Source organism: Alosa sapidissima, chromosome 14 (genome assembly GCF_018492685.1).
Source record: "Alosa sapidissima isolate fAloSap1 chromosome 14, fAloSap1.pri, whole genome shotgun sequence".
Lineage (NCBI taxonomy): Eukaryota > Metazoa > Chordata > Actinopteri > Clupeiformes > Clupeidae > Alosa > Alosa sapidissima.
In genome coordinates this window covers 19343033-19367823 of record NC_055970.1, presented here as the reverse complement: position 1 = coordinate 19367823, position 24791 = coordinate 19343033, and the positions used below count along the sequence as shown (strand labels likewise).

The window sequence follows — 24791 nt, the reverse complement described above, 5'->3', positions numbered from 1 at the left end:
ACTGTCAGACTAACACACACACACACACACACACACACACACACACACACACACACACACACACCTAGCTAGATCTCCACATTGCACACATGCCTGTACAAGTGACAGGCACGGGCGAGTGTTTCAACACCTCTATAGTAAAATTCCAAACTATCACAGTGTGTGTGTGTGTGTGTGTGTGTGTGGGGGGGGGGGGGGGGGGGTTACCTATTCATGCCCCACCCTTGCTGAGGCACTTTCAAGTACTTTCATGCACCTTCTCATATAAACACATACATACACACACACACACACACACACACACACACACACACACAGGCTGGTAAGGTTATGACATTGGCGTTAGGTGTGAGTGGTCCGAATAAGCGCTTTCAGATATAACCTCCGGAGTATATGAGGAGGTTTGTCAAACGGAGGTCCTACCCTTCGGTTGATTCAGATATGATGCTAACCTGCGGACCTAATACTGACTTTATACGGATGTATGTGTGAACGACATACACGCACATTATAGAATCTCTGTGTGGTTGTCAAGTGAGGGGTGGAGGCTTGTAGAGTTCACAAGATGCGAGATATGACGCAGAATATATGCGGCCGCTGCCTGTCACAGCTGCTTTTTGTTTACAAAATGTAGCCTATGCATTATGTAGGCTAAAGAAGAGAAATCTATTGTGCATAGGTTAATACTTGAAGTAAGCTAGTCACGTAAGTGCGCACTTGAAATTGACCTAGCCTACAGTATTTGTATGTGTGCTTCAAATAAACACATTTATCTGTTTCAACATTATGTACCAGAATAGAACCCCAAATCTGGTTTGCGTTGGAGAGAGCGAGAGCATGGACAAACTTTATGGTAGGCTACCAGCCAATTCAGTAGGCTAACTCAAGACTTCAAGATCATACAAACGTTTTTAAGCAACAAACAAAATACTAACATTAATAACAGTGAAGTTGTTCGTTTTTTCATGGTTTATTTTTTCCAAAAGCATCCTCTCCCCATGTGTTGCATTTACGTAAGGAGCTTGGAACAAAGTTGGGTTTTCTTCGTTTTCATTTTCTCTAGGCATATATGCTCAGCAAATATCAGTGAGCTCAGCAGGTCATGGAAGGCTATCAATGAACAGAAAACCGTGTTGGCTAACAATTTATTAAATACTCCTGTTATTGTCGTCAACGACGTCGCTGTAGGCTACTGCCTTTTCAGCGCCTTCTGCTTATGATGATTCAGTCTTCTGAATTCAATTGTCCTTGCCATGCAGTTGTAGGCTAACGTGTCTCTAACGTTCCCTTCAGGTGTTCTATCAAAATGTTGTATGCCCTCATGGACAGTAGCTCCGTGATGTCTGCATCTTTCCAGGTCGGAGATTTTCTGGACAGCACTATGCCACTCCATCATAACACTGGCATTTAAGTCAGATCTAACACATGGACGCACGAAAGAAAACGTCACCAACACGCCCTCTCACTAGGTGTGAATTTAACCGCATGTTCTACTCCTCGTTCAGACACAGCACATTTACATAATGTCCGGAGGAAATACTAGGGGGGGGAGTAGTATAAACACCGGGTAAATTCGGACTTCCATATGACCGGTTATGTCATTCAGATATACGGCCCCACCGTTTAACATCGGCAGAACTCCGGTCTTACACGTATGTCTGAAAGCGCTTAATGTTTTGGGTTGTGGGGCCAGACAAGTTTGTTGAGTGTGTGTGTGAGTGTGTGTGTGTGTGTGTGTGTGTGTGTGTGTGTGTGTGTGTGTGGTGTGTGTGTGTGTGGTGTGTGTGTGTGAGTGAGAGAGAGAGAGAGAGAGAGAGAGAGAGAGAAAAAAAGAGAGAAGGGACAGAGAGAGGGGGAGAGAGGGAGGGACAGAGAGAGGGGGGAGAGAGGAGGGGGAGAGAGAGAGAGAGAGAGAGGAGAGAGAGAGAGAGAGAGAGAGAGAGAGAGAGAGAGAGGAGAGAGTACTCAATCTGTAGTCACGCTATCGGTAGCTAAGCCTGCCAAGCTGAGGGTTCACTGAACTAGGTCACTTACACCAATGGGGGGGTTGGGGCACAAGGGAGAAATAGTGTGTTGTGTGTGATGGGGGTCAAATTCCCACCCTGTTCACCTGCTTGGCAAGGGCTGGGTAGCAAAGGTTCTCCTGTTTAGCAGACACACTCCAGTTTACGCACACTAACACACACACACACACACACACACACACACACCACACACACACACACACACACACACACACACACACACACACATACAGTACACACTGGAGGGAGACAGTGGAAACTTACAAGTCTGCCCCTGAGTCTGTGACGCTGTGAGCCTGTGACATTGTGACGTGGTAACTGTGTGTGCATGTGTGTGTAGGGGCTGCAGAAGGCCCAGAAAGTCAGGAGTTCTCCCAGCAGCCTCCTCTGAGAAACGGACACCCAATAGAAACGCCGGCTGCAATCCTCTTGTTGTCCCAGGCCGGAACACTGTGCGTTGGAACACTGGGTTGCTTTGTTGCATCAGGGGACTCTTCCTTTGCCATTTCTTTGTCCCTCTCTCTTTGTCTTTCCCTCTCTTCTCTCTCCCTTTCTCTCACTCGATTCCTCTGTTTTCCCTTGTGACCACTCTGTCCTCATGCCTCCGCCACCTCTCTCTCCCTCCTTCCCTCTCTCTCCCTCCTTCCCCTCTCTATCCCCCTTGTGGTCTTTACGTCCCTATGCTTCCTCCATCTCTCTCTATCTCCCCAAATCATTATCAACCCGCTCCCTCCCTCCCTCCCTCCCTCTCTCCCTCCGTGTGATGGAAAGTTTTTTGCCCAGGTGTAGGGTGCAGGTAGTGGCTTGTGCCCTGATGATGACTCAGGCCCTAGAAGTGTCAACCAAATCCCAGCAGCCCCCAGCAACATGTTTACCCGTCGCAGCACAAAACTGGCTCCCTCTCCTGCATTCATCCTCCTGCCTGCCACACTACACTCCTGTTACATGCTCTTGGCTGTGAACACACTCATAATTTGGGCAGAGCTGCCGGTCATGGGGTGGGGCAGGTGTGTGTTGTGTGTGTGTGGTGTGTGTGTGTGTGTGTGTGTGTGTGTGTGTGTGTGGATAAAGAATGACAAAACATGTGTGTGCGCATGCGCAAAGTATGATAACTATGCTAGTGTTGCCTTACTTAATTAATGTGTGTGTTCATTCATGAATGTGTGAGCGTGTGCAGTGCAACCCAGTGTGTACCCATGAACTATTGTGCAACTGAACACCTTTCTCGCAGGCTTCTTAGTAGTGGCTTGGTGATAAAAATTTAAAAAAAAAACACCAGGGTCCATTCAGTTGAGACTTTAGATCCAGGTTGGAAGAGTTGCCATTTCAGCAGGAGAGGGCAGATTATGTCCTGCTAGTTAACGGTCCTGCGATAAGATAACTGTACCTACATCCTACTGTGATAAGAAACATACAACTACAGCAGCACTTGAACCTCACAAAAACATCAACAGGAAACATCAATAATGCATTTGATAGATCATACATAAACAGGTAGGAGGGTGCGTGTATGTGAGAGTGTGTGTATGCATGTAGGCCCCATGCGTACTTGTGTGTTTTCAGAATATAAATCAAGCAGAAAGAGTCCGTTAGAAGTGATCATAAAATTTTTACCATATCATGAGAAAGCTTAAAGGGCTATGTGTAAAGGGCTATGTGAGCGCTACGAGAAGCTGCAGACATCACAGACGACCGCCTACACAACTGCAGAGCTGCATCCACGCCAGATCCAGCCAGGATGCGGGACAGAGTCAGGTACTTATCTGGGCCGCTGTGTAATTTGTGTAGGCATGCACCACCGGAAACCTATTTATAAAGATGGATGTATCTTTTATTCAGAAGCATTTCAGTGACTTGTAGGGTGAAAATGGCTATAAATAGCAGTCATGCTAGCTTTCATGTTCACAAAGAGATGCGGCAAAAATTATGGTTGGGGATATATCACGATTTAGGGAGGAAAAGTGTTCCTTGGCAACAGCACCCTCCCAACGCCACGCCAACTACCTAAACAATGCACAATGGAAACAGACACAGCAGCACTGCTGCTTAATTAACATCAAGCACAGCAGTGGCTTGCAGAAAAGGTGGCTGGGCATCTTAGTTGCTCCACACACATACACACACACACACACACACACACACACACACACACACACACACACACACACACACACACACACGTACGCAAAGGTTTCCAAGCCAATAACCAAAACACCACACACTCCTCTCAAAGAGGGAGGGAACAAGAGAGTTCAGCAAAAACATGCAAACAGCAGAACCACTCCCACACATGTGCACCTTCTCACAAACTTTGGGGCAAACACGTGTGTAACTACTAACGACCTGCTGATGCCAACTCCTACGCTGCCCACAGTAGAGTAGACCTATGCCAGTCCAGACCTGCTGCCCCCCCCAGTGCTCCATTGCTATGGCAAGAGGAGCTTAATCTGTGCCTAACACGTGGAGCTTTCCCTTAAGTGCCGCACCCACCTGAAGCAGTCTAAGCAGCTGAACATTCATCAAGTGCCAAAAACACTACCATATTTAGATATTTCACCAAGTTCAAGCATGCAATTTCTACTCAACCAACCCAGCTCACCTTGTGTCAGGGAACTCAGATCCAACAGCCCAGGTGATTGGGCAACACACCTTAATGGCTGTCGTCCACAGACAACATACCAATCTATCCTGAACAGGTACAGCCTGCTGAGGTAACTTAACTTAGGTAAGAGAAATAAAAAGACTAGCACAGCGCAGTGGACGCAGAGTCTACCGTAGGATTGATACACTTGAGATCGCACATTACAGCTCATGGTGGCCTGTGCATCCTTAAAACATCTACTACAAAAGGGGAGCTGAGCAACAGAAAGGCGAGACCAGGTAACGTGACTGTATGCCCTCAATAAACCTCCACCACACTCATACAGACAGACAAGACAGACAGAGACAGACACACACACACACACACACACACACTACGCACACAGTATTTACGCTCCACATTGGCTGCCAAGTTGGTACACATGGCTAAGATTCGATTATGCAAGAGTCTTTGGTCCGGCGTGTGCAGTTCGCTGAGAAATGTGTCCATTCAGGACGATAGCTGGCTGGACGCTTGCCCACAGCACTCCCACACCAACTCCGCTAAATTGCCCTTTAACAAACTCCTCAATTACCCCAACCTCCCCACTCTCTCTCTCTCTCTCTCTCTCTCTCTCACTCGCTTACCGCAGATCAAACCGGACGACTTAGTACCTAAATAGCGGGGGGGCTAACTTACTCGAACACACACACACACACACACACACACACACACACACACAGAGTGACAGATGACTGACAGATATCACAGCTTTCATCAGGAGAAGAGTTACTTGAAGAGTGACACAACGACTGTCCACCTGATTAACAACTTCTCAAAGACCAAAAAACCCCCAAAAAATGACATACAAATGTGTGGTCTCTGGGACTGATGCAAGGTGACCAGAAGGGTGCTGAGTTGCCTGGCAACCATCCCATGAGCTTGTGGTCTCTGTGCAGCTGACTGTACACCTGTGTCCCTGTTTTATTTTGCATATTCAACACACGACAAACAACCATGGGATGCACATTCTGCACTGTCAGAGAGAGAGAGAGAGAGAGATTTATATGGTCATGTAAACAAGCCCCTAATGAATGTTTCAATGAATGCCCAAATCTCCTCTGCATCCTCATTTTTCACATTCTGTGCATCTCTCTCTCTCTCTCTCTCTCTCTCTCTCTCTCTCTCTCTCTCTCCCTCCCTCTCCCTCTCCCTCTCTCTCTCTCTCTCTCTCTCCAAGATGACTGCTGCTTGTGTGCATAACATTTATCAATACCAGGATTTCAGTTTCCTTTACAGGCTCACATGGAATAGAAGGGAGGTCACACAGATGCACAGATGCACGCACACGCGCACGCACACGCACACGCACACGCACACACACGCACACTGTAACAGGAACACACCTCATTAATAAAACACTGACAGTAGCTTGTCTGAATTCATCTTGATTGCTAAGCAATTTCGAAAGGTCATCTGAGGTCAAAACACATCCATCAGTGGAAGCAAACAGGCGTGAGGAGACACGCACACAACCAAGCAGCGGTGTGACCGCACAGTCAAATACGCTTTGTTTAACATGCAAAACACAGCCTACAGCCTTGCTATGCTTCAGATCAAGAGTGTGTGAGCAGGGCAGATCCCCTCTTTTCTCTTTTTCTCTTCCTCTCTCTCTCTCTCTACCCACATCCCTCTCTCCAGACAGCCCAAAGGGAAGTGGAAGGTTCACACACAGCACAACTGGGTCCAGCTCATGTGACCTGTCACAGACAACCCTTTAGAGATCTCTATTTCAGGGCCACACCAGTGACGCCGGATCCGCGTGGGTGCGTGTGACGTCGCTCGGTCATAGTGGAAGAAGCAGCTGGATTGGTATGCAGAGGCGTAACAGCGGCAGGATCCAGCAGATGGCCCAGAACTCTATAAGGCTCGGCGCCACCCCCATCCCAGTCCCAGCTGCTTTATTATTTATGACAGTAGGGGTCATCGGAATTGGAATTTTACTAGCAAAATTCCAGTAGGATCAGAACCTTTGATCTTTAACAGAACAGGAAATGCCATACATTAATAAACAATAGCACAATCACAATGGCAGGAAACGAGGGACTACATAGCCTATGGAATACAATGGACTGTCCACATATGTATCATAACTGCCCTAGCCCACGTGTTGTACAACAGGGCAGATGACCAAATGGGTCATCTGCACTACAGTAAACTCAAACTGAACCAAATCCAACCAGTGCCATGTTACCCTGTTTGGCAGCTCCTGTCTCCCCCAGAGCAAGGGGCTGACGTGAGACGCGGCACCCCCCTGATGGATCTGTGGTGGTCTGGGGGGAGGATGTGGCTGTCTTAATTACCTCAACAGCTGTGTGCTGCAGCAGCAGCCACAATTCAGCCGCCATCTGTCTGCAGAGGGGGTATCAATTTTTTAAACTTAAAAAGGCCTTCCCCACCACGGAGTGCAGTATAAAACATGGCCCCCAACGTGTTAACTTTGGAGGTGCTGCGTCCGGCACACACCACTGTTACGTGATACCAAATGGTGACCATAAACCAATAAGACAACAGCCCTGCATTTTATCTGCCATAAAAGCCTGGCCGTCTGATTGAATCATATCACTCTACTCTGTAGCCACGACTCCTGGTGTATTCTCAGTACTGTTTGTGTTTTGCAAACAATTAAATTCAATCAGGCTCTGCTATTTACAGACATAATATACTTCCATTCAAACCTGAATAGGGATGCCAGTTTAAAAAGCTATTTTAATCCTACTAAGATTGACTGCTACCTTGACAGACAGAAGCAGCAAAGGCAGGCAGAGTGTTGGGGGGGGTACGACTCAGCTTTACCTTGAACAATGCATAGTGATCTTCAGAGCTGACTTTAAGTTGACTGAAACCCATAGGGAGCTTAAGATACAGAAACACACACACAGGTTGAATGATTGCGTGTGTGTGTGTGTGTGTAAGAGAAAACGATCTTGAGAACCAAGGCCAGGTGAAACCTGCAGCCCCATCACAGAGGCAGCACACACATCACTGCAGCATGGTGCATCACGACTGCCTGGACCAGGACAGGGGAAAAAAAGGAGAGACAGACAATGGGCATGAGGCAGCTGGAGATCTGGTGCAGTGTAATGTTTCTTTGTCTGGTCAGGTCGGAAACCAGAGAACAGGAGGTTTCATGATCGGCAAGGTTGCGGGATTACCGTAGTCTAGCAGGCAGAGCTCAGGCAAAAATCATGAGCCATGCACACAAACACACACACACACACACACACACAGTGCAGTGTAGAGTAAAGCATGTCTGCAATTGTAGCAGATGCGCTCCCTTGAATTTCCTCACTTTTTGCAGGTTCTCTTCCAAGTATGTACAACTTCCATTTTCACATGGTGTTGGGGTACACGTCAGAAGCATGTTGTGTCCAATTTAGATGGCCCTGCATCTAGCATATTGATTTTAAGTCGTTGTAAAATTGTTATGTACACATGCATAGTTTAAACGATTTTTTTTTTTTACTTTGATAGCCATCACGCTAATAAAGGCAGGAGCCCACTACATTTATTCTATGGTCTGTGTGTGTGTGAGAGAAATAAGATTATTACACGGTGAAAAACCAGGGGGCACCAGACATAACCGGTCCTTACTAAACACAATCGGAAACATGGTCAATTAAACCCCATCCAAGGTCCGCGGGGCATTCTAGCAACCCCTGAGATCAAGTTATTGTTGTCGGGATTGATCTTTCAATCCCAAATGCTAGACTAGACCGGAGAAGAATGGTGAATTATTAGTCGTGATCTCCGTTGCTGCAGCAGCGACGGCAGTCACATGTAGAGGGAAAGAGAGGAGGGAGCGAGCGTGTCTGTGCGTCACCGGAGCCACCTCCTCCTCCGTTACTACTACGTCCAGAAGCCCCGAAGCACATGACTGCACCAACTCGGTGTTCTGTAACTCTGGTCACGAGGATGATAGTATTACAGTGACCAGACAGCAAGTTCAAACGACATGAAAGACCAACAAATAAGCGGAACATTTGCACTGCCTCTAACCACACGAAGATCGGTTTCGGGGACACAGCGAGAAAATAGGACAATGCGTTTAGTTATGTGTTAAACCGTTTTTTTTGTCATCACTGAGTGAAATAGTTACCTGATGTAACGTTAACACTAATGAATGTGCCGCTCCACGAAAGCATAGTCAGTTCTCGTTGAGTTAACTTAGCCATGCTAACATGACATACGATTTACATTCAGTGTGCGTAACACTGATCGGCTAATGTAACAATGCATCGACCCCATTAATCAGAACTGTCGCGCAAAAAAAATAAATATATATAAGCCTAACTTACTGTTATCGTGACATTTGAGATGCAGCCAACACACTGTCTAAAGTAATCTCGACTACATGCAAACTGCCACAGATTTAAAGAGGACTAAAATGTCTATAAATGGACATAACGTTGTCAAATCGTTTACTAACCAAGCCACTGCCCATCTTACAGCCAACATTTCTTGCCGCCGTATAACGTTAACATTAACTTCAAGTTAAGAGTTAGCAGCTAGATAGCGAACCTTGACACGTTCCCCAACACAATGGATGTTTTATAACTATTAGTGATTACGCAAACGATTATGAAAAGAGATTTCTTCTGTTAAACAGGTAGCTAACTCATGAGACCGGCCCTTTAATATAATACTTCCTTTAAGACATCCGCAGCTAACACATTAACATTATCAACTTTACACAACTGACTTCCCTTCAGACCAGTCACTGCTGGGTAACGTTAGGTAAGCTAGGATCCACTTCGCCAGGGCTTATCCTTCTCTAAGCTGCACAGCAAAGTTGAAAAATACGCCACTCCTGTTTACACCATAACAACAACAATCAGCCTTACAAACTAATGTTAATGGGCAGGTATACGTGTGGGATGGTACACACTACCGGCGGTAACGTAAGTGCGCTATTCTTCGCATGCAGCATTTACAAAAATGATGCTTTGGTAACTTTCTATGTGTATTTCATGCATAGCCATTTATCAGAGAAAGACACTGTGACTCATAAACTGAGAAACAACAGATGAACTTCTTGTCAAGATCACGAAACTGTCACCCACGTGTCCGGCGTCTCCAAAATTCGTGTGATTTTTGCCAATTGGAGACGTTCATAAAGTTGGCTGATTAACGACAAAAAGTTTTGTGCGCTTCCGTGCCGTGCATACCAATAAGCCACCAACATCTTTTGCAGCCAAACTGGTTATTAAAAAGGGAAATTGTCCTTTCGGCCACGTTTCCGATCTGACAGTATCCCCAAAACTCCACGTGAAGCGCAGACGTCAGTGGTTCAAGACGCCGGCTGGTGTAGAGCTCTGAGACGCTGCCGACAGTGACAGTCCCTGAATGCTGATGATATTTCGCCTTGCTTCGAGTGATAACATGCAAAAATAAATCCCAAGCCATGTAGTCCTGCCCCTGCACATATGGAATCCGAACATAGCTTACCTGGCTCCCGGAGTTTTCTGTCAGGTAATTGAAGACAAAGGAAGAGAGCTCCTCATCCAACAGTGAAGCGCAGTCCGCCATCTTCTAGAGAGAATGAGAGCCGAGGAGTCAGAGAGCGGAGTATACAGGTCCGCTGCGATTCCTTTTGGATGCCGGATGAGGGCGCCCGGCAGAATCTTTCACCGGTGTTATCAAATATTACACAGTTAAATGGAGTGATAAAATCCAATGATTTCACTGTGTAAATACCATAAATCTATGCTTCTATAGCAGTACTACTGCAAGAAAATGCCAAGTCTTTCTGTCACAGTGCAACTCCCTATCCAGTCAAACAGCTTGAAGTCTAACACATTGCTGATGACTCATTTATACGGCAAACACTTGCAGAGCTCTGCAGTTTGTTGCTATGGATTCTGTTACCAATCAAACGCTTTCTGTGGATGTGCACGACTGATATGAATATTAATTCATCATCAAGACAGAAAATGTATTTAATATCACAACAGCCATCATGCACCAGCACCAACCCACTGACTGACACTTGTGCACAGTGCATGTTTTGGTAGACTGACGGCACCTCTCAAGAAGATTTCAGGTCACGTGAGTGTGAAGTAGCCTACTGCAAATCTAGTTCATGAAAGTCCAGTCAAGACTGAGGCAATGGGCACAATTACATTGCATCCTTATGGACATTTCATGCAAAACACCAATTCTACTACCAGAATATGACTTCTTTGCAGAAGATAGGCTGGCCAAGTGTACTGGACTACTAAGGGCCCTGTTCCTAGAGGATGTTCCAAATATAACCCCCTTTGGCAGGCATTAGTGGCCAATAATCTCACTCAAGACTGCCACCTGGGGAGCTGAGCCAGACCCAGGTGTACTGTGTGTCCTCTGTTAGACACTGTAGCCTACACAAATGGGACTTTACTCAAAACATCATTTAGCTTTTAATCAATGGCAATTATAGCCTCTCTAATGAAGATATATGTCACATGTGTGTTTAAACAAACTGCAGTCCATGCATGGACACAAGCAGAACATTTTGGCTACAGCAACGCTGTGACTGGTATGCTGTTCTGAATGATAACTGTTGCAGTGAGAGAGATGGCACGACGTGCACGGAGGATGCCAGTGTGCATGCCCACTTTGAAATCTCAATCATAGACTGGCCTGAGGCAAGGATCAGCCGGTCCGTCACTCACTGCCACCCCTCAGGCTACACACTTTGCCCCCTCCATAATGAACGGACCGTGCCCGGGTTGACGACTGAGACGGGCGATTTGTGGCAAACTCATGGGCTGGTGATTGGACTGCCTGTCTTTGTCGAAGGCGGTGACTGGAGTAAGGCAGGATGTGACTGTTCTAATCCTAATACGATGAGTAAGCACTGTCACCCCTATCAACAGTGATCATTCATGCAGGATGACATGGGTTTGGAATGCGGCAGATTAAATTAACCCTGCTTAATCTGCAGCCCTGTATTTGATGGGCAACAATAGGCCCTGGACACCCTAGAGGCCGGGAGTGACCACGCCATGGGGTTCCTGTTGTCCCCGCCCACTCAGCCCAAACATTCCCCTCAGGTCCAACCACTATTGATTGGCACTCTGAGTAGCCAATTATTGATCAGACTTGCAGATATTTTTATATGGGAAGTCTGGATGATGGAATGGATTTTCCCATAAGTGGGCAGTCTCTAGCTCTTCTTCTCCCCTCGCCCTCTCTCCCCTTCTCTCTCTCTCTCTCTCTCTCTCTCTCTCTCTCCTACTCATATCTTCACATCCTCCTCTTTCCCTGCCTCTCTCTCTTCCTCTGTCTCCCTCATTAACTGTGCTATGTGCCTACCTCTGTTGCTGCGTATCATATCTCTCCTTTGGGGGAGACACCGAAGTATTCACATCACGCACTGAAGTATCTATTCCTCCTTGACAAGCTCTTCATTAGGCTTGTAGTAAGGCAGTGAATTTAAGGTCATTTCCCACCGGAGTGCTTTTCCTGTTGCAGATCACCCACTCTTGCCGTGAAAGGATCAAAGACTGTATCTCAACCACTCTGTGTTGTGCGTTTGGCATATAGCCATCAAAGGTTTGCTGTCCCTCACTGGTTGACTGCATTCTTTGAGTAATAAATATGTTTTAACACATTTATGCCCATTTAAAGAAAGCCACTTTTATCTCTCTCGATTTTATAGAGAGCCTCTTATCACAAATGGATAATAGAGAAAGGAAAGTCCCAGCTGCATGAATGTTAGAGACCTTCTTTATCTTTTTACGTCTGACATATTGTCCTGCTACACAGGATCTGCGCACATATTTGGCCAATGAAGGTGAACATTCCCACTGAGAGTGGTAAGGATAAGAAACAACAAGCGGGTGACATGATAGGTCTGTGATCAGAGATGCTGTCCCTCAGTTGGAGGAGTGTGTGTGTGTGTGTGTGTGTGTGTGTGTGTGTGTGTGCGTGTAGTAGCCAGCTGACAGCCAGATCAAAGACAGCTACGTGACATTTAAGCCATCTCTGGTGTCGGACAGGGGGGACCAGGCCAGGCTATTCCCAGAGGTACTGTGCCCTTATAGCCAATGTCCACCTGCTGGGCCAGTGAGAAGCTTTACTGGACAGAGGGACAGCGCGAGTGACAGAGTGAAGGGACACAGAGAGAGATGAAGAGAGAGGAACACAGAGGGAGAAAGATTGGGAGGCGTTGTTTTATCCTCCATCAGTCAGCTGATGGGAACGGTGGCCTATTTCATCAATCACTGGCCTTGTCACATCGATCAACCATGAGGCCAGTGTGTGTGTGTGTGATGTCTGATTGTAGAGGTCAAAGCCAGCTCACGTTCGGCTGCATGGGCAGCAGTCAATATCGTTCACACATTGTTTTCCGAGAGCCTCAGATCATCTGCTACAGAGTCAGTGTTGTTGTTGTTGTTGTTTGTAGTTGTTGTTGTGTTCTTCTTGTTGTTCTTTCCTTGGTCCCACCCCCTCCTCCTTTCTCATTGCTTTTGACTTGTAATCAATGTGACAGTAATGTGGGCCATATATTGTTTCCTGTCAGGACCCCCTCCTACATGACTATAGGACCATAACAAGCAGAGCCACACATTACAAGATGCTGCTCAATTAGGACTCTGATTTAATGATCTGTGTGTGTGTGAGGGGGGATTGTCTCATCAGGCTATATGGGTTGTTAATCAGGTGTTCTGGACACCGGTCCTCCCCTATGCTGCACACACACACACACGCACACACACATGTGACCAGAGCAGCAGCAGCTGGCTGCTGTGACCCTCTCTGTCTGGTTGACCATCAGGAGGGGAGGATGCTACTGCAAGAGCAACTGAGAGGCCAACCTGCACACTCTCTCTCTCACACACGATTAAACACACTTTACTACAGCTAATCCATGTGGAATCCTTTGGGCTAGGGAACGCTTCAGTATTTGTAAATGTGGTTTCCACAGGCTGATGGGAAGTGTTTAATGTCAATTACAAAATATGTTGTTAACGCTATATCAGCGTTTCCTGTTGTTCTATAGGTCATAGTGTCACACACCAATATTATACATTATTCAGGTGGCCCTCATCTTTCTCAATTTTATGACAATAGGTGGGTATGCTCCCAGACCATTGTGGTGTTAATGCAAGCTGGATATGTGAGCATTTCTTGTGGGCCTATATTCTGTCAGTGTTCCGTATGTGTTGTGTACTGTTAAAGCACTGCATTATATACTGAAAAAGCATGCTCTGCTGAATATGTTGTGCATTTTCCACTGACACAACCCTGGTACAGGCATGCTGCTGGAGTCATCTATTTAAAGACACGTGAGTCAGTAAGACACATCTGCCTTGTGTGGCTGTGGAGTTGTACTCTGGAAGACTCTGCTCATCTGCCTGGCATTGCTCTGAAGCACTGTTCAGAGAGATCCTGTTCAGTCATTCACTACACATTAGCACTTAAGTGATTGTGTAAGTAGGCCTACTCCATACAATTGACACAATACAAGTATGGTGTTTACACTACTAAATTACTGCAGCGTGTATTTATGGTGTGCAATTAAGTACAGAGATGAGAGATGAGAGATGTCTCAGATAACAGCTTGTCAATCAGATGGGTTGTTTTGAATAGGAGGATATTATAGCCATAACCAGGCGAACTTTACACATTGACCTCAGATTCAGAGATAGCCCCTAAGATCAGTTTCTCTGTGTGTTTGATGGCATTTCATGGAAGGACAGGGATGAATGGTAGCCCTCCTACAGTAGGCTTCAGACCAGTCACCATGCATGCATGAATGTCACTGTTGTGAGTGAAATTTCCACCACATCTCCCTCTTGAGTATTTGTATTTGTGTTTGCGAGTAAATTAGGTCACATTTTACTTGGATGGTCACCTTAGACTACAGATGCTCAGATTATCAGCAAACTATCTGTTGACACTCTGTTAACTGCATTTTATGGGTTAAAAGGTTGGGTTTGGTTAAGGTGATGCTCATTAATTGTTCAACAACAATTTTACGTACAGATGATCTGCAAAATCTTTGTGGGTGGAATATCCAAGTGAAATGTTACCATAAAATTATTGTCTGTGCTTATTGTTTTATTGCAGGAGTAATCGTAGGATTAAGAGACAGTTTAATTGACTGTGTGTGTGTGAAGTTTGGCAGCCGAGTCTTGTGAGAGGTCTCCATGGTGCTGATGAGGGGAATAGAGTGCTAAGACTGCTGTGGAACATGCTGATCACGCTCCGCTAACAAGTCAACCATTCCAGTCCAGAGATCAGTTCTGAGGCTCCACTAGTAACCAGGAAGGTAAACTTTAACACAAAACATAACACAGCACAGCATAGTGCAAGGCTGGTTAAAAGTGTGCATTTGGAGTTCTAATCTGCAGGGTTCTGCTGAGCGCTGAACCTGAAAACCTCTCTCTGGCGACTCTAGCCTTCTGATTGGACGAGGGAACAGGGGCCTCTACTCATATGCAAAGTGCTCCCAGCCAGCCGGGCTGTGATTGGCTGATTCAGGGGCTGCTCTTGTCTCTGAGCTGCGAGGGAGAGAGCGTGTCTGACTGAGTGTGTGTGTGTGTGTGTGTGCGTGCGAGCGAGCGAGGGAAAGAGAGAGCGAGAGCCGAGTCGCTCTGAGCGTACACGTGCTCGGGCTGTCACATGACTGTGAGCGGAGAGAGCAAGCGTTTTATTGTTGCGCTGCTCAAACAGACCTGTGCAGGCGGCCGCACGGCCGATGAAGGCTTTTCAAATCGTCTGATCTTTACACAAACAAGCCGACGTGAGGGGCGGGGAGGGGAGGAGGACAAGGCAAAGTTTTTATTCGAGGACCGCATGCCACACATGCAACCCCCCCCAAAAAAAAGTACATTTACACACAGCAAGCACCATGGGGTAACGTGGACATGCCAGGGGGCAGGAATGTCTGCAACAGAGGGGGTAGCGAGAGAGAGAGAGAGAGAGAGAATGAGATGCATTGAGAAATTGAAGTGGGACACAGAAACACAGAAAGCATGTGTTTATGTGATGTTATTCGTCTTTTCCTTCGCAGTCGAACTCCAAAAGCCATAGAATTTCTCAGCTTCTCTCTGCTGAGTGATTCGCAGAGATGTGTCGTGGTGGGGAGGGACAGAGGAGGGTGAACAGCACACACACACGATCATGCACACACACACACACACACACACACACACAGCTCCCGTGGGTATATGCTGCTGTTGGCTGTGGAGAGAAAAAAAGAGAAATAGGATTAGTGTATTTGAAAAGCATTTCAGAAGGATTTAACCACACATCCATAAGCCATTCATGGCCTTCAGTTCAGAGCCTATTCACAACTCATCCTTTTACATTTCCAGCAGCCATTTATAACTGAGACTTTGAACTAAAACAGCTGTACATGAAATCTCAACAGCAGCCCTGGTTATCTGAGAGAAGCAGTTCTGTGTTTCATATGAAAGTGTCAGTGGATTGCTTTTTGAAAGATATTTGTGCTGAAATATGATATAAAAACAATTTTTCCCCTTAAGGTCACAATGTTACAGGAAATAGTTCAAAAGTGTGTGTGTGTGTGTGTGTGTGTGTGTGTGTGTTCCAGTTCCCCCCTAGTACATGTATGAAAGGGGAAAAAGAGCATGGCTGCCCTATGACCTAGACAATGTTGCTGCAGAGAGTGGAGTCTGCCTTCAGATGAGCTGATAACTCACATTAGGGCGGTTTGGGGCGGTGATGGAGGTCACTAAACATTCTATGGTTAATTCCTCCTTTCAGGTGCCAGTCCATTCATCTCCGTGTGTGTGTGTGTGTGTGTGTGTGTGTGTGTGTGTGTGTGTGTGTGTGTGTGTGTTAGCCTCAGTGGCTGAGGACTGTTACAGGTGGACACGTCACATTGCCTCATATTGATCCAGAGCAAATCCACACCTCTGTTCTACACAGGAATAAATTAGTTTATGTTATGGGTCAATACTATTCTCTAGGAAAACAAAGGTTACGTTACAGAGACGGGGAGGGAAGGGAGAGAGAGAGAGAGAGAGAGAGAGAGAGAAAGAGAGATTGAGAGGAAGCGAGGATAGCAGAACAAGGTTGGGAGAGAGAGAATACTTTTACAGTAAACTTCCAACTGGAGAGTTTCTAAAGAAAACAGGTGGTTAGTTGAACTAGATGTACCGCATAGCGGTACAAAATATGACCGCCGCTCAGTCCTGTACATCCGTTCCGCGAAAAATAAATCACACTTCAATTTGTCTCCATATTTTACTCCATCCCCCACTCTTGAAACTTTTGTGTATGCTTGTTTGGCATGCCTGAGTGTGTGTGTGCGGCTGCACAGAAAGTAGCCTACTGGTGCTGAAAAGGTGAATAGATTGTAGAATAGCCAAAGAAGATGTAGCATTGTTATAAAACCTTTAAAATCTCTAAACAATCACAAGTAGGGCAGTTCATCACAGTTCATCCATTGCAACTGGATTGATGAAAGGTCACTTACACCTGTAGGCTACATTGTATTTGGGAAAAGCAAAAGGTATCAGCATAATGTTATTTATTTATTTATTTTTTATGTATTTATAAACAAAAACATCTCTGTCAGTTCCATGCCGTTTTCAACAGCTATCAAAAACAAAGGTCATTTTTGGATGGATGGATTTTTTGTGAATGTTTCTTCTTCTACATAAGATTTTAGTCATCTTTAGTTCATGTAATACTTTATTGTCAATGCACAAATTAAGTAACAGTAGTCTGAAACGTTATTGTTAATGCACAAATTAAGTAACAGTAGCCTAGTCTGAAACGAAATGCTGTTTTACATCTAACCAGTGGTGCAAATAACTGACATGTCCAAATGGGCCTTGATGAAATGCGTCGCTAGACTGTTCATATTTTAACGTGCCAAAGTTGAAGAGCTGTTGTCCGTTATTGTTCGTGCAAATATAGGCTGATTCATGTTCCCTTGTATTGTTTAACTGAGGTCCATGGCTAGTCTGGCTTTCATCAGACCAAGCTCAATCTTTTAAGAAATCAAAAAATAAATAGCGGGCAGATCAGGCTGGGTTCACCCAGCCTAGTCCATAGGCACCCGATATTGTTTAATTTTCCGATTGAGATATACACGCTCTGGCTATTCTAAATGCAAAAATGCATCAGGGAGTTATGACAAAACGGTAACAAACTAGATCCTAATAGAAAGCTGTTAGCTTCCCTAAGCTACAGGTAGGATTATAAGGTAGGCCTATTTACAACATAAATTGTCAATAGGCTATGCTGGCGACACAAATAAAATCTCCTTTGGAAACCAATGGCTTACGCCTTACAGTATCAAGCGGACTTAAACTGTCATATCGTGGCGAAAAGTTGTAATAACATTCACGCAGCTCCATGAGTCAAGGAAAGCGCGAATGAAGTAGCCACTTCTAAATGGGACCCACTACACAGTAGCTTAAGGTGTTTTGCTAAAGCAGCCATAATGAAATGAAGGTGTCATTGTTTGGATACTTCACACACACGTGCTTTTTAATTTCACAGACTACAACTACCAAGCTGGAATCAAAGCACATCGATTCCCCTCTCACACCCTGCACGCACTTAAAACAAAATAAACAGGCGTCTCAGTCTCACGCATGTATAGGCAAAACTGTATCAGACCGGTGTAGTGTAACGTTGGTAAATCTTCCATTGCACAGAATGATTTTGTAGCACGTGCAATAAATGACAGTCGAAAGATACAAACAGTGCTGCTATACATTTGCTTGGTATAACCGCATGTATAGTTTTCTACAAATGCAATAAATCAAATGCCTCCATCACTCAACCAACGCTAACGGTAACATTACCTAGGTCCTTATTGATATTACAAGATTAACGTACCTGCGGTAAAAACCAAGCATGTCCGATAAACATCCTCAGATTTATTTCGGCTTCAAGAAGAAATGGGAATTACACTTCATGTGAACATCGTCCTATCCTTATTAGATGTTCGCTGCGGTAAATTACAGTCCTTGTATGAAGAGTCCATTGTTTTTTCCAACCCACTTTTAACTTCCAACAAAATTACGTCTCACTGCAACGATGCGCCATCTAGTGGACAAACGACTACTTCTCGCCAATACTGAAAATGCAGCCATGATGATGATGATGAATATTTATTTTGGCTTTCTTTTAATCCTACTGATTTTCATTTTTTACCGGGGGGCAAATCACAAATGAGTGATAATGAGCCAGGTTGATGTGGGCCCTTGAGACCAACATACCATAAAAGATTCACAGAGAACTGTGTCTGCCCTACCCTCCTTTCGGGGGGTCCAGTCCAGCGGGGGGGCTGCAGATGAAAACGAAAAATGACGGTTCCATGCTATCCATGTGGGGGTACATGCCCACCAAGTTTTGTGTACCCCGGTCTTTCAGTGTCCCGGGAATCCTTGTTGGTGTACGTCACTAAATGTACACATAAATTATTTTATTGTAAGGCCCCCCATGAACGAAAGTACACAAAACTTGGCATGCATTCAGAGGGTGTCATAATGATCCTACACTTTTAATTTCGTGCAGTTTTGACCTTGTCAGCCAGAGATATTGAGATGAAAACACCTAATTTTTTGCTTTTTAATTTTTAACTAGGTGGCGCTATACATGAAATAAGTGGTAATGGGATGGGTTGACATGCCCCCTTAAGACCAACATACATAAAAAAGGTGGACCTCCTAGGCCCTACAGTTCTCGAGATATTCACAGAAAACTGTCTCCGGCCACCTACAGGCCAGTTGGTGTATAGTAACATAAATTAATTTATTGTGTGGCCCCCCATGAACGGAATTCCACGAAACTTGGCGTGCATACAGAGGGTGTCATAATGATCCTACACTTCCAATTTCGTGCAGTTTTGACTATGTTAGCTCACAGATACCTTCAATTACAACACCTCATTTTTACTTTTTTGTGTTTAACTAGGTGGCGCTATACATGAAATGAGTGGTTATGGAATGGGTTGACATGGCCCCTTGAGATCAACATACAAAAAAAAAATGGTCCTCCTAAACCCTACGGTTTTCGAGATATTCACAGAAAACTGTGTCTGCCCTACCCTCCTTTCGGGGGGTCCAGTCCAGCGGGGGGGCTACAGATCAAAATGAAAAACGATGGTTCCATGCTATCCATGTGGGGTTACATGCCCACCAAGTTTCGTGTACCCCGGTCTTTCAGTGTCCCGGGACGCATTGACGGAAATTTGGGCATGCGAAAAAGAAAAAAAAAAAAAAAAAAAAAAAAAAAAAATCTGACTAAACCTATATGACCGCCGCTTCGCTGCGCGGCGGTCATAATAAACCTCCTTACAATCTCTAAGCTAAACTAGCAGTCTCCTTTTCATGACATCATGAATGAATTAATTCAGAGGAAGATGCTGGTGGTTGTTTCATTGTTGTTGTTTTAAGTGGATTTAAAGACAGCATGGCAAAGGCTAATAGAATAAAGCCTCAAGGAGTGTAAGCCCACCCTACAGCGGGGAAATGTAGCCTACTCATGTCTGTCCATATGATAGTTAAGCAAATCAATGTTCAGTGATTTTTTTTTCAGGCAGACTACCATCTAATTAACTGCAGAAATGATCCTTTTATATCCTTTACACTTAGAAAGGTAAAAATGCTTCAGCTTATCTGCAGAGACCCTCTCCATATAACAGCATGTAATGTTTTTTGAGCCTAAATGGCTTAAAAGAGTGATTTACTTTGACATAGCGAAGCTGCCCCCAAAGACTATGCCATGACATTTAGTTAGATATATTGTGATTTAGTTATTTTCAAGCCTTACTCAAAATTACACAAATTAATGTAATTTGGGTCCCCAATAAAAGTTTACTCTCATTATCATCCAAAAATAGACACTAGGTTGTTCTTAGACCGGAGTTTAAGCAGATTCAAACTGAAGCTGAATGATTTTACACTTATGCGCTTCTGCTGCCTTGGCTAAGTTTGCTGTTGTGCTTGACCAATCAACATGTACATCAGTCATGGTTCCAATGTGTAGGGAAAAGCTACAATAGTTACAGGAACTGCGGTCATAGGAACTACAATCATTCCTACATTCCTACTACGCAAAAAGCTATAGGAACTATATGAAAAAAGGTATAGACCCTTTCAACAATAAAAACAAAAACAATGCTTGAACGTTCAATTTGGGCCCCAATCTACTTCCTCTGCATTAAGATAACATATGGAATGTTAAAACGGAAGTCTTGTGGGGCCAACTATGATGCTGATAATGGAACTCTCTTGAAAGGGTCCATAGGAACTACAAAAAGGTCACTACAGTGCAAATACCCCTCTAGAGGGAGAGACAACACTGATGGGAAGAGAGAGAGGGAGAAAGATGGAGAGACAGTAAAACATACGGTGGAAAACCGAGAGAAAAAGCAGTGTGTGAGAGAGAGAAAGAGTGAGTGAGTGGGAAGGAAGGAGGCAGGGAGAGAAAGAGAGAGAGAGAGAGAGAGAGAACTCAGATCATCCCAGTCGGTCGGCAGCTGAACCCGGTGCTCTTTTGCTTGCATTAAGTAGAGGGTCTCTTGCTGTGTTGTACATGTCTGCTGTTTACCTCTGGCAGCTTGGCTCTGAGAGAGGGTGTGTGTGTGTAGTCGGGTGTGTGAGTGGGAGTGTGTGCCTGCCTGAGTCAGTGGTGTACATTTGTGTGTGTACTTAGCTAAATGCACGGCATTCCTGCTATTGTACTCCGGATGGACCTGCGTCTTTTCTCATTAGTGTCCCTGCTCTCAAAGACATACACACACACACACACACACACACACACCACACACACACACACACACACACACACACACACACACACACACACAGACTCACACAGAGTGCGAATTACCCCACCATAATTGGGGGGTACTGCTCCTTCACTTCTTCTATGACCATCATGGTCCACTAACATATCAATCCCCACTGTGATCACCAAGTGCAACATGTGTTATGCAACACACACAAGGTCTAAACATGCGACAAACTGATAATCAGTACTAGGCTACAGAATATCTCATCGTTCTTATATATCCTGTCGTCCCCCTGGGGCCTGCTCACGGCTTTCATCCTGTGCCTCTCCTGTCTGCTCAGCACCTCTTTCCTTAACATATGAACAGTGTATAAAACCTAACTGCACCTACACTTTTAATGTAATTGTTTGTAGATCTTAGTGTAATATTAGTAATATTTCCTGCTTACTCTTTTAGCACCAACAAGTGGCAGATGTCTGTGTGCCCTTTCCTTCTCCTTATAGTGTCTCTTTGAATAAAATTTCATTAAGATAGTATCAGGGTTCTCAGATTAAACTACATTTATTGAGCTAAAAATATGAAATAATAGAATGTAAAAACAATACCAACCAATTAAAAACAAACTCAAATACTAGCACATACTATTTAGCCAAGGCTACTTGGGGCTTTTTATGTTTCCACAGGTTTCACTGATGTTATGTAGCCTAGGCTTAGCTACACCAGACCCTCTTGTGCATAGGCCTACCGGTAATATAAAAACACAGGATCTGTGCCAAACTAATTTCAAAAGGGCACAATAATTTATTCAAGATAAAATGAGAATAATCATAGGCTATGGAGTTCATTTTCTTGGAAATGACAATCGATTTTACCTCACCACAATGTGAAGCTTGATTTAAATAGAGAACTAGTCTATCTTCCTAACTAACCTTGGTAACTAACCAAGGTCCACTTTACTAGCCTCAGTGGGTAAGTAGCCAGTAATTCAATGTATGAAGACGTGACATGAGCTATGAAAGAACAAAACACGCTTATAAATTAAGGTTGTAAAATAACACATTTTCAACAAGCTAGACGTCCGCTAGCAACTTACATTTACCCATGCCCTCAGCAGCAAACCAAATTTAGCCTACTGGAGGAATTTAATTTGTCATTCAATATTGACACTTGCTTGTGAAGTTGAAGTCGTTCTCTTGTCTCAGTTGCTTCTAGCGCCACGGTGGTTAAAAATGGTACAGTCCACAATAGGGGTGCCAGAAATCGCTTTACATTAAAATGTTCCTATGGTGAAAATAGGAGTTGACTTGTATTGTAACTGTAATGATATTTTTTCACAATATCAGAAAAAGGATCTGACCCCCCCAAAACTGATATTTCTGTCTCTTTGGGGGGTACTGGGTCTTCATTGGGGAGTACCCCCCAGTACCCCCTGTAATTCGAACTATGGACTCACACACACACACATGTTCACATTCATACACACCCACACACACAGACTTACACACCCACAACACTTCATGCTATAACTCAACACAGATAGACACAGACACACACACACACACACAGAGATGTGCACACACTCACACAGACATATGTGCACATACACACACACAAATGTGCACACACTCACACAAACATATGTGCACATACACACATGCACACACACATACGCTTCACCTCACGGCTAACAGAAAACACACAGCACAGACCTGGAGTGAAACATGTGTGTTCTTTGAAGGCGATGTTATAACCAAGCTGAGTGGCAAGGACACATTTAGCTCTTATATGATCTTGGTGTCATGTGCGTCCCAGAGCAGGGCCGGACCTGGGCCCTGACCCTCATCCAACTCTCAGAGTAAGTTGCCTTAGCTGCGTGGCCTGCTTTTCCTGGCTAACTTTAGCCTCAGAGGACCTTCAGAGGAGTCAGAGGCTAACCCCCCTTCTCTGCACACGACACCACACACACGGTGGCTGATGCTCATTCAGAAGAACTTGCAGGAACCTGCATAACTGGCATCCCGTGCTGCGCCGTGCCCTTGCCTGTGCCCACACACACACACACACACACACACACACACACACACACACACACACACACACACACACACACAGGCTACCTTGTGCCAGTCTACCTCTCCCTCCCTTGGCACGGCGTAATCTCTGGCGCCAAACCCTGTTGCAGCAGCAACACACGTGGGTGTGAACGGCCCCATTCACACAGGCCTGTGGCTGGGAGGCAGGAAGGCTGGGTTGAGCCCCAGGTATGAATTACAAAAGGCAGGAAGATAGAAGCATAGGTGGAAGAAAAGAGGTGTGACAAGATCCTCTGGAGATTAGACGTGCCAGTGATCCATGCTGAGGATCACTGGGAGACATTTATATATATATTTTTATATTCCCCCGTAAGCTCTGGTGTAAATAAACAAACACAGTTACACAGTTGGGCAACTGTGTGCACGTGCATGATGCCAACCAACCGTGCACACACTGAAAGAGAAGAGTGAAAGTTTAAACAGTGGAAGCCCTAATGAATGAGGTGTGATATGGGGCAGTGTGTGAGTCCTCAAGGAAGTTAAACGTGCGTGAAGCGGGGGCAGGTCATTATAAAGCATTATACAATTCTAATGTGTGAGATGTGGTAGATGAGTGTGTGACCATGGGAGTGTGGTGTGTAAGGTGACGTTAGGTCTGGAGTTTGAAGTGACGTTAGGTGTGTGTGGGGGGAAGTAGGACATGGAGGTGGGCCTGGGGACTCTGACAGAAGGTGTGTACTGTATGAGTGTGTGAATTTGTGGGTGGGTGGTAGGTGTGTGTGTGGGTGGGTGGCAGGAGGTGTGTGTGTGTGTGTGTGTGTGGCAGGCATTTACGGGCCTGATGGATGTGGGTGGCAGTGTGAGAGTGAGGTGGTGTTTAGCTAGTGGTGGGCCTGTCAGGATGTCACACAGTGTCCCAAAGAGAGCGGAGAGCTTGGGTCTGGCTGGACATCAAAGGGCTGCAGAGGGGGTCAGCACTGCCAAAGAGCCTGTCCGGTCCCACCAGCATTAGCCCACCAGCACACACTCGGGGTTGATCGCACTGTAGACTGTAGCCACTGTCTGTGGGATTGACCTGAAATGGATCGGGCCATTACTGGGGCTGGACCCAACCCAGGGTTCTTTGCCTTCTGGGCAGCCCTGAAGATCCTCCGAGACTATCGGCCTTAACCGGAGTGGCCTGCTGGAGAAGATAACCAAGGAAGGGAGACTGTGAGAGAGTGTGTGTCAATGTGTGTGTGTGCATGCTTGCTAGTGATTTTAAAGAAAGACAGGTGGGAGCGATTAGGCAGAGACTGTGCATGTGTGTGTGTGTGTGTCTGTGTGTGTGTGGGAGGGGGGCGTAGGAAGAGTTTACTGCAAGAGTTTTGACAGCTTGCTCT

At 45.3% G+C, this 24791-nt stretch overlaps 1 protein-coding gene across 1 annotated transcript in view; it reads right to left on the bottom strand.

Moving 5' to 3' along the window:
• The window catches only part of ppargc1b (peroxisome proliferator-activated receptor gamma, coactivator 1 beta), a 56427-nt gene extending 46215 nt beyond the window's left edge, over nt 1-10212 (bottom strand). Inside the window, 1 exon segment of the mRNA XM_042062192.1 lies at nt 10114-10212. Coding sequence (XP_041918126.1) covers nt 10114-10194 — 81 coding nt within the window. The 5' untranslated portion in view covers nt 10195-10212.
• Nucleotides 10213-24791: the final 14579 nt, after the last annotated feature.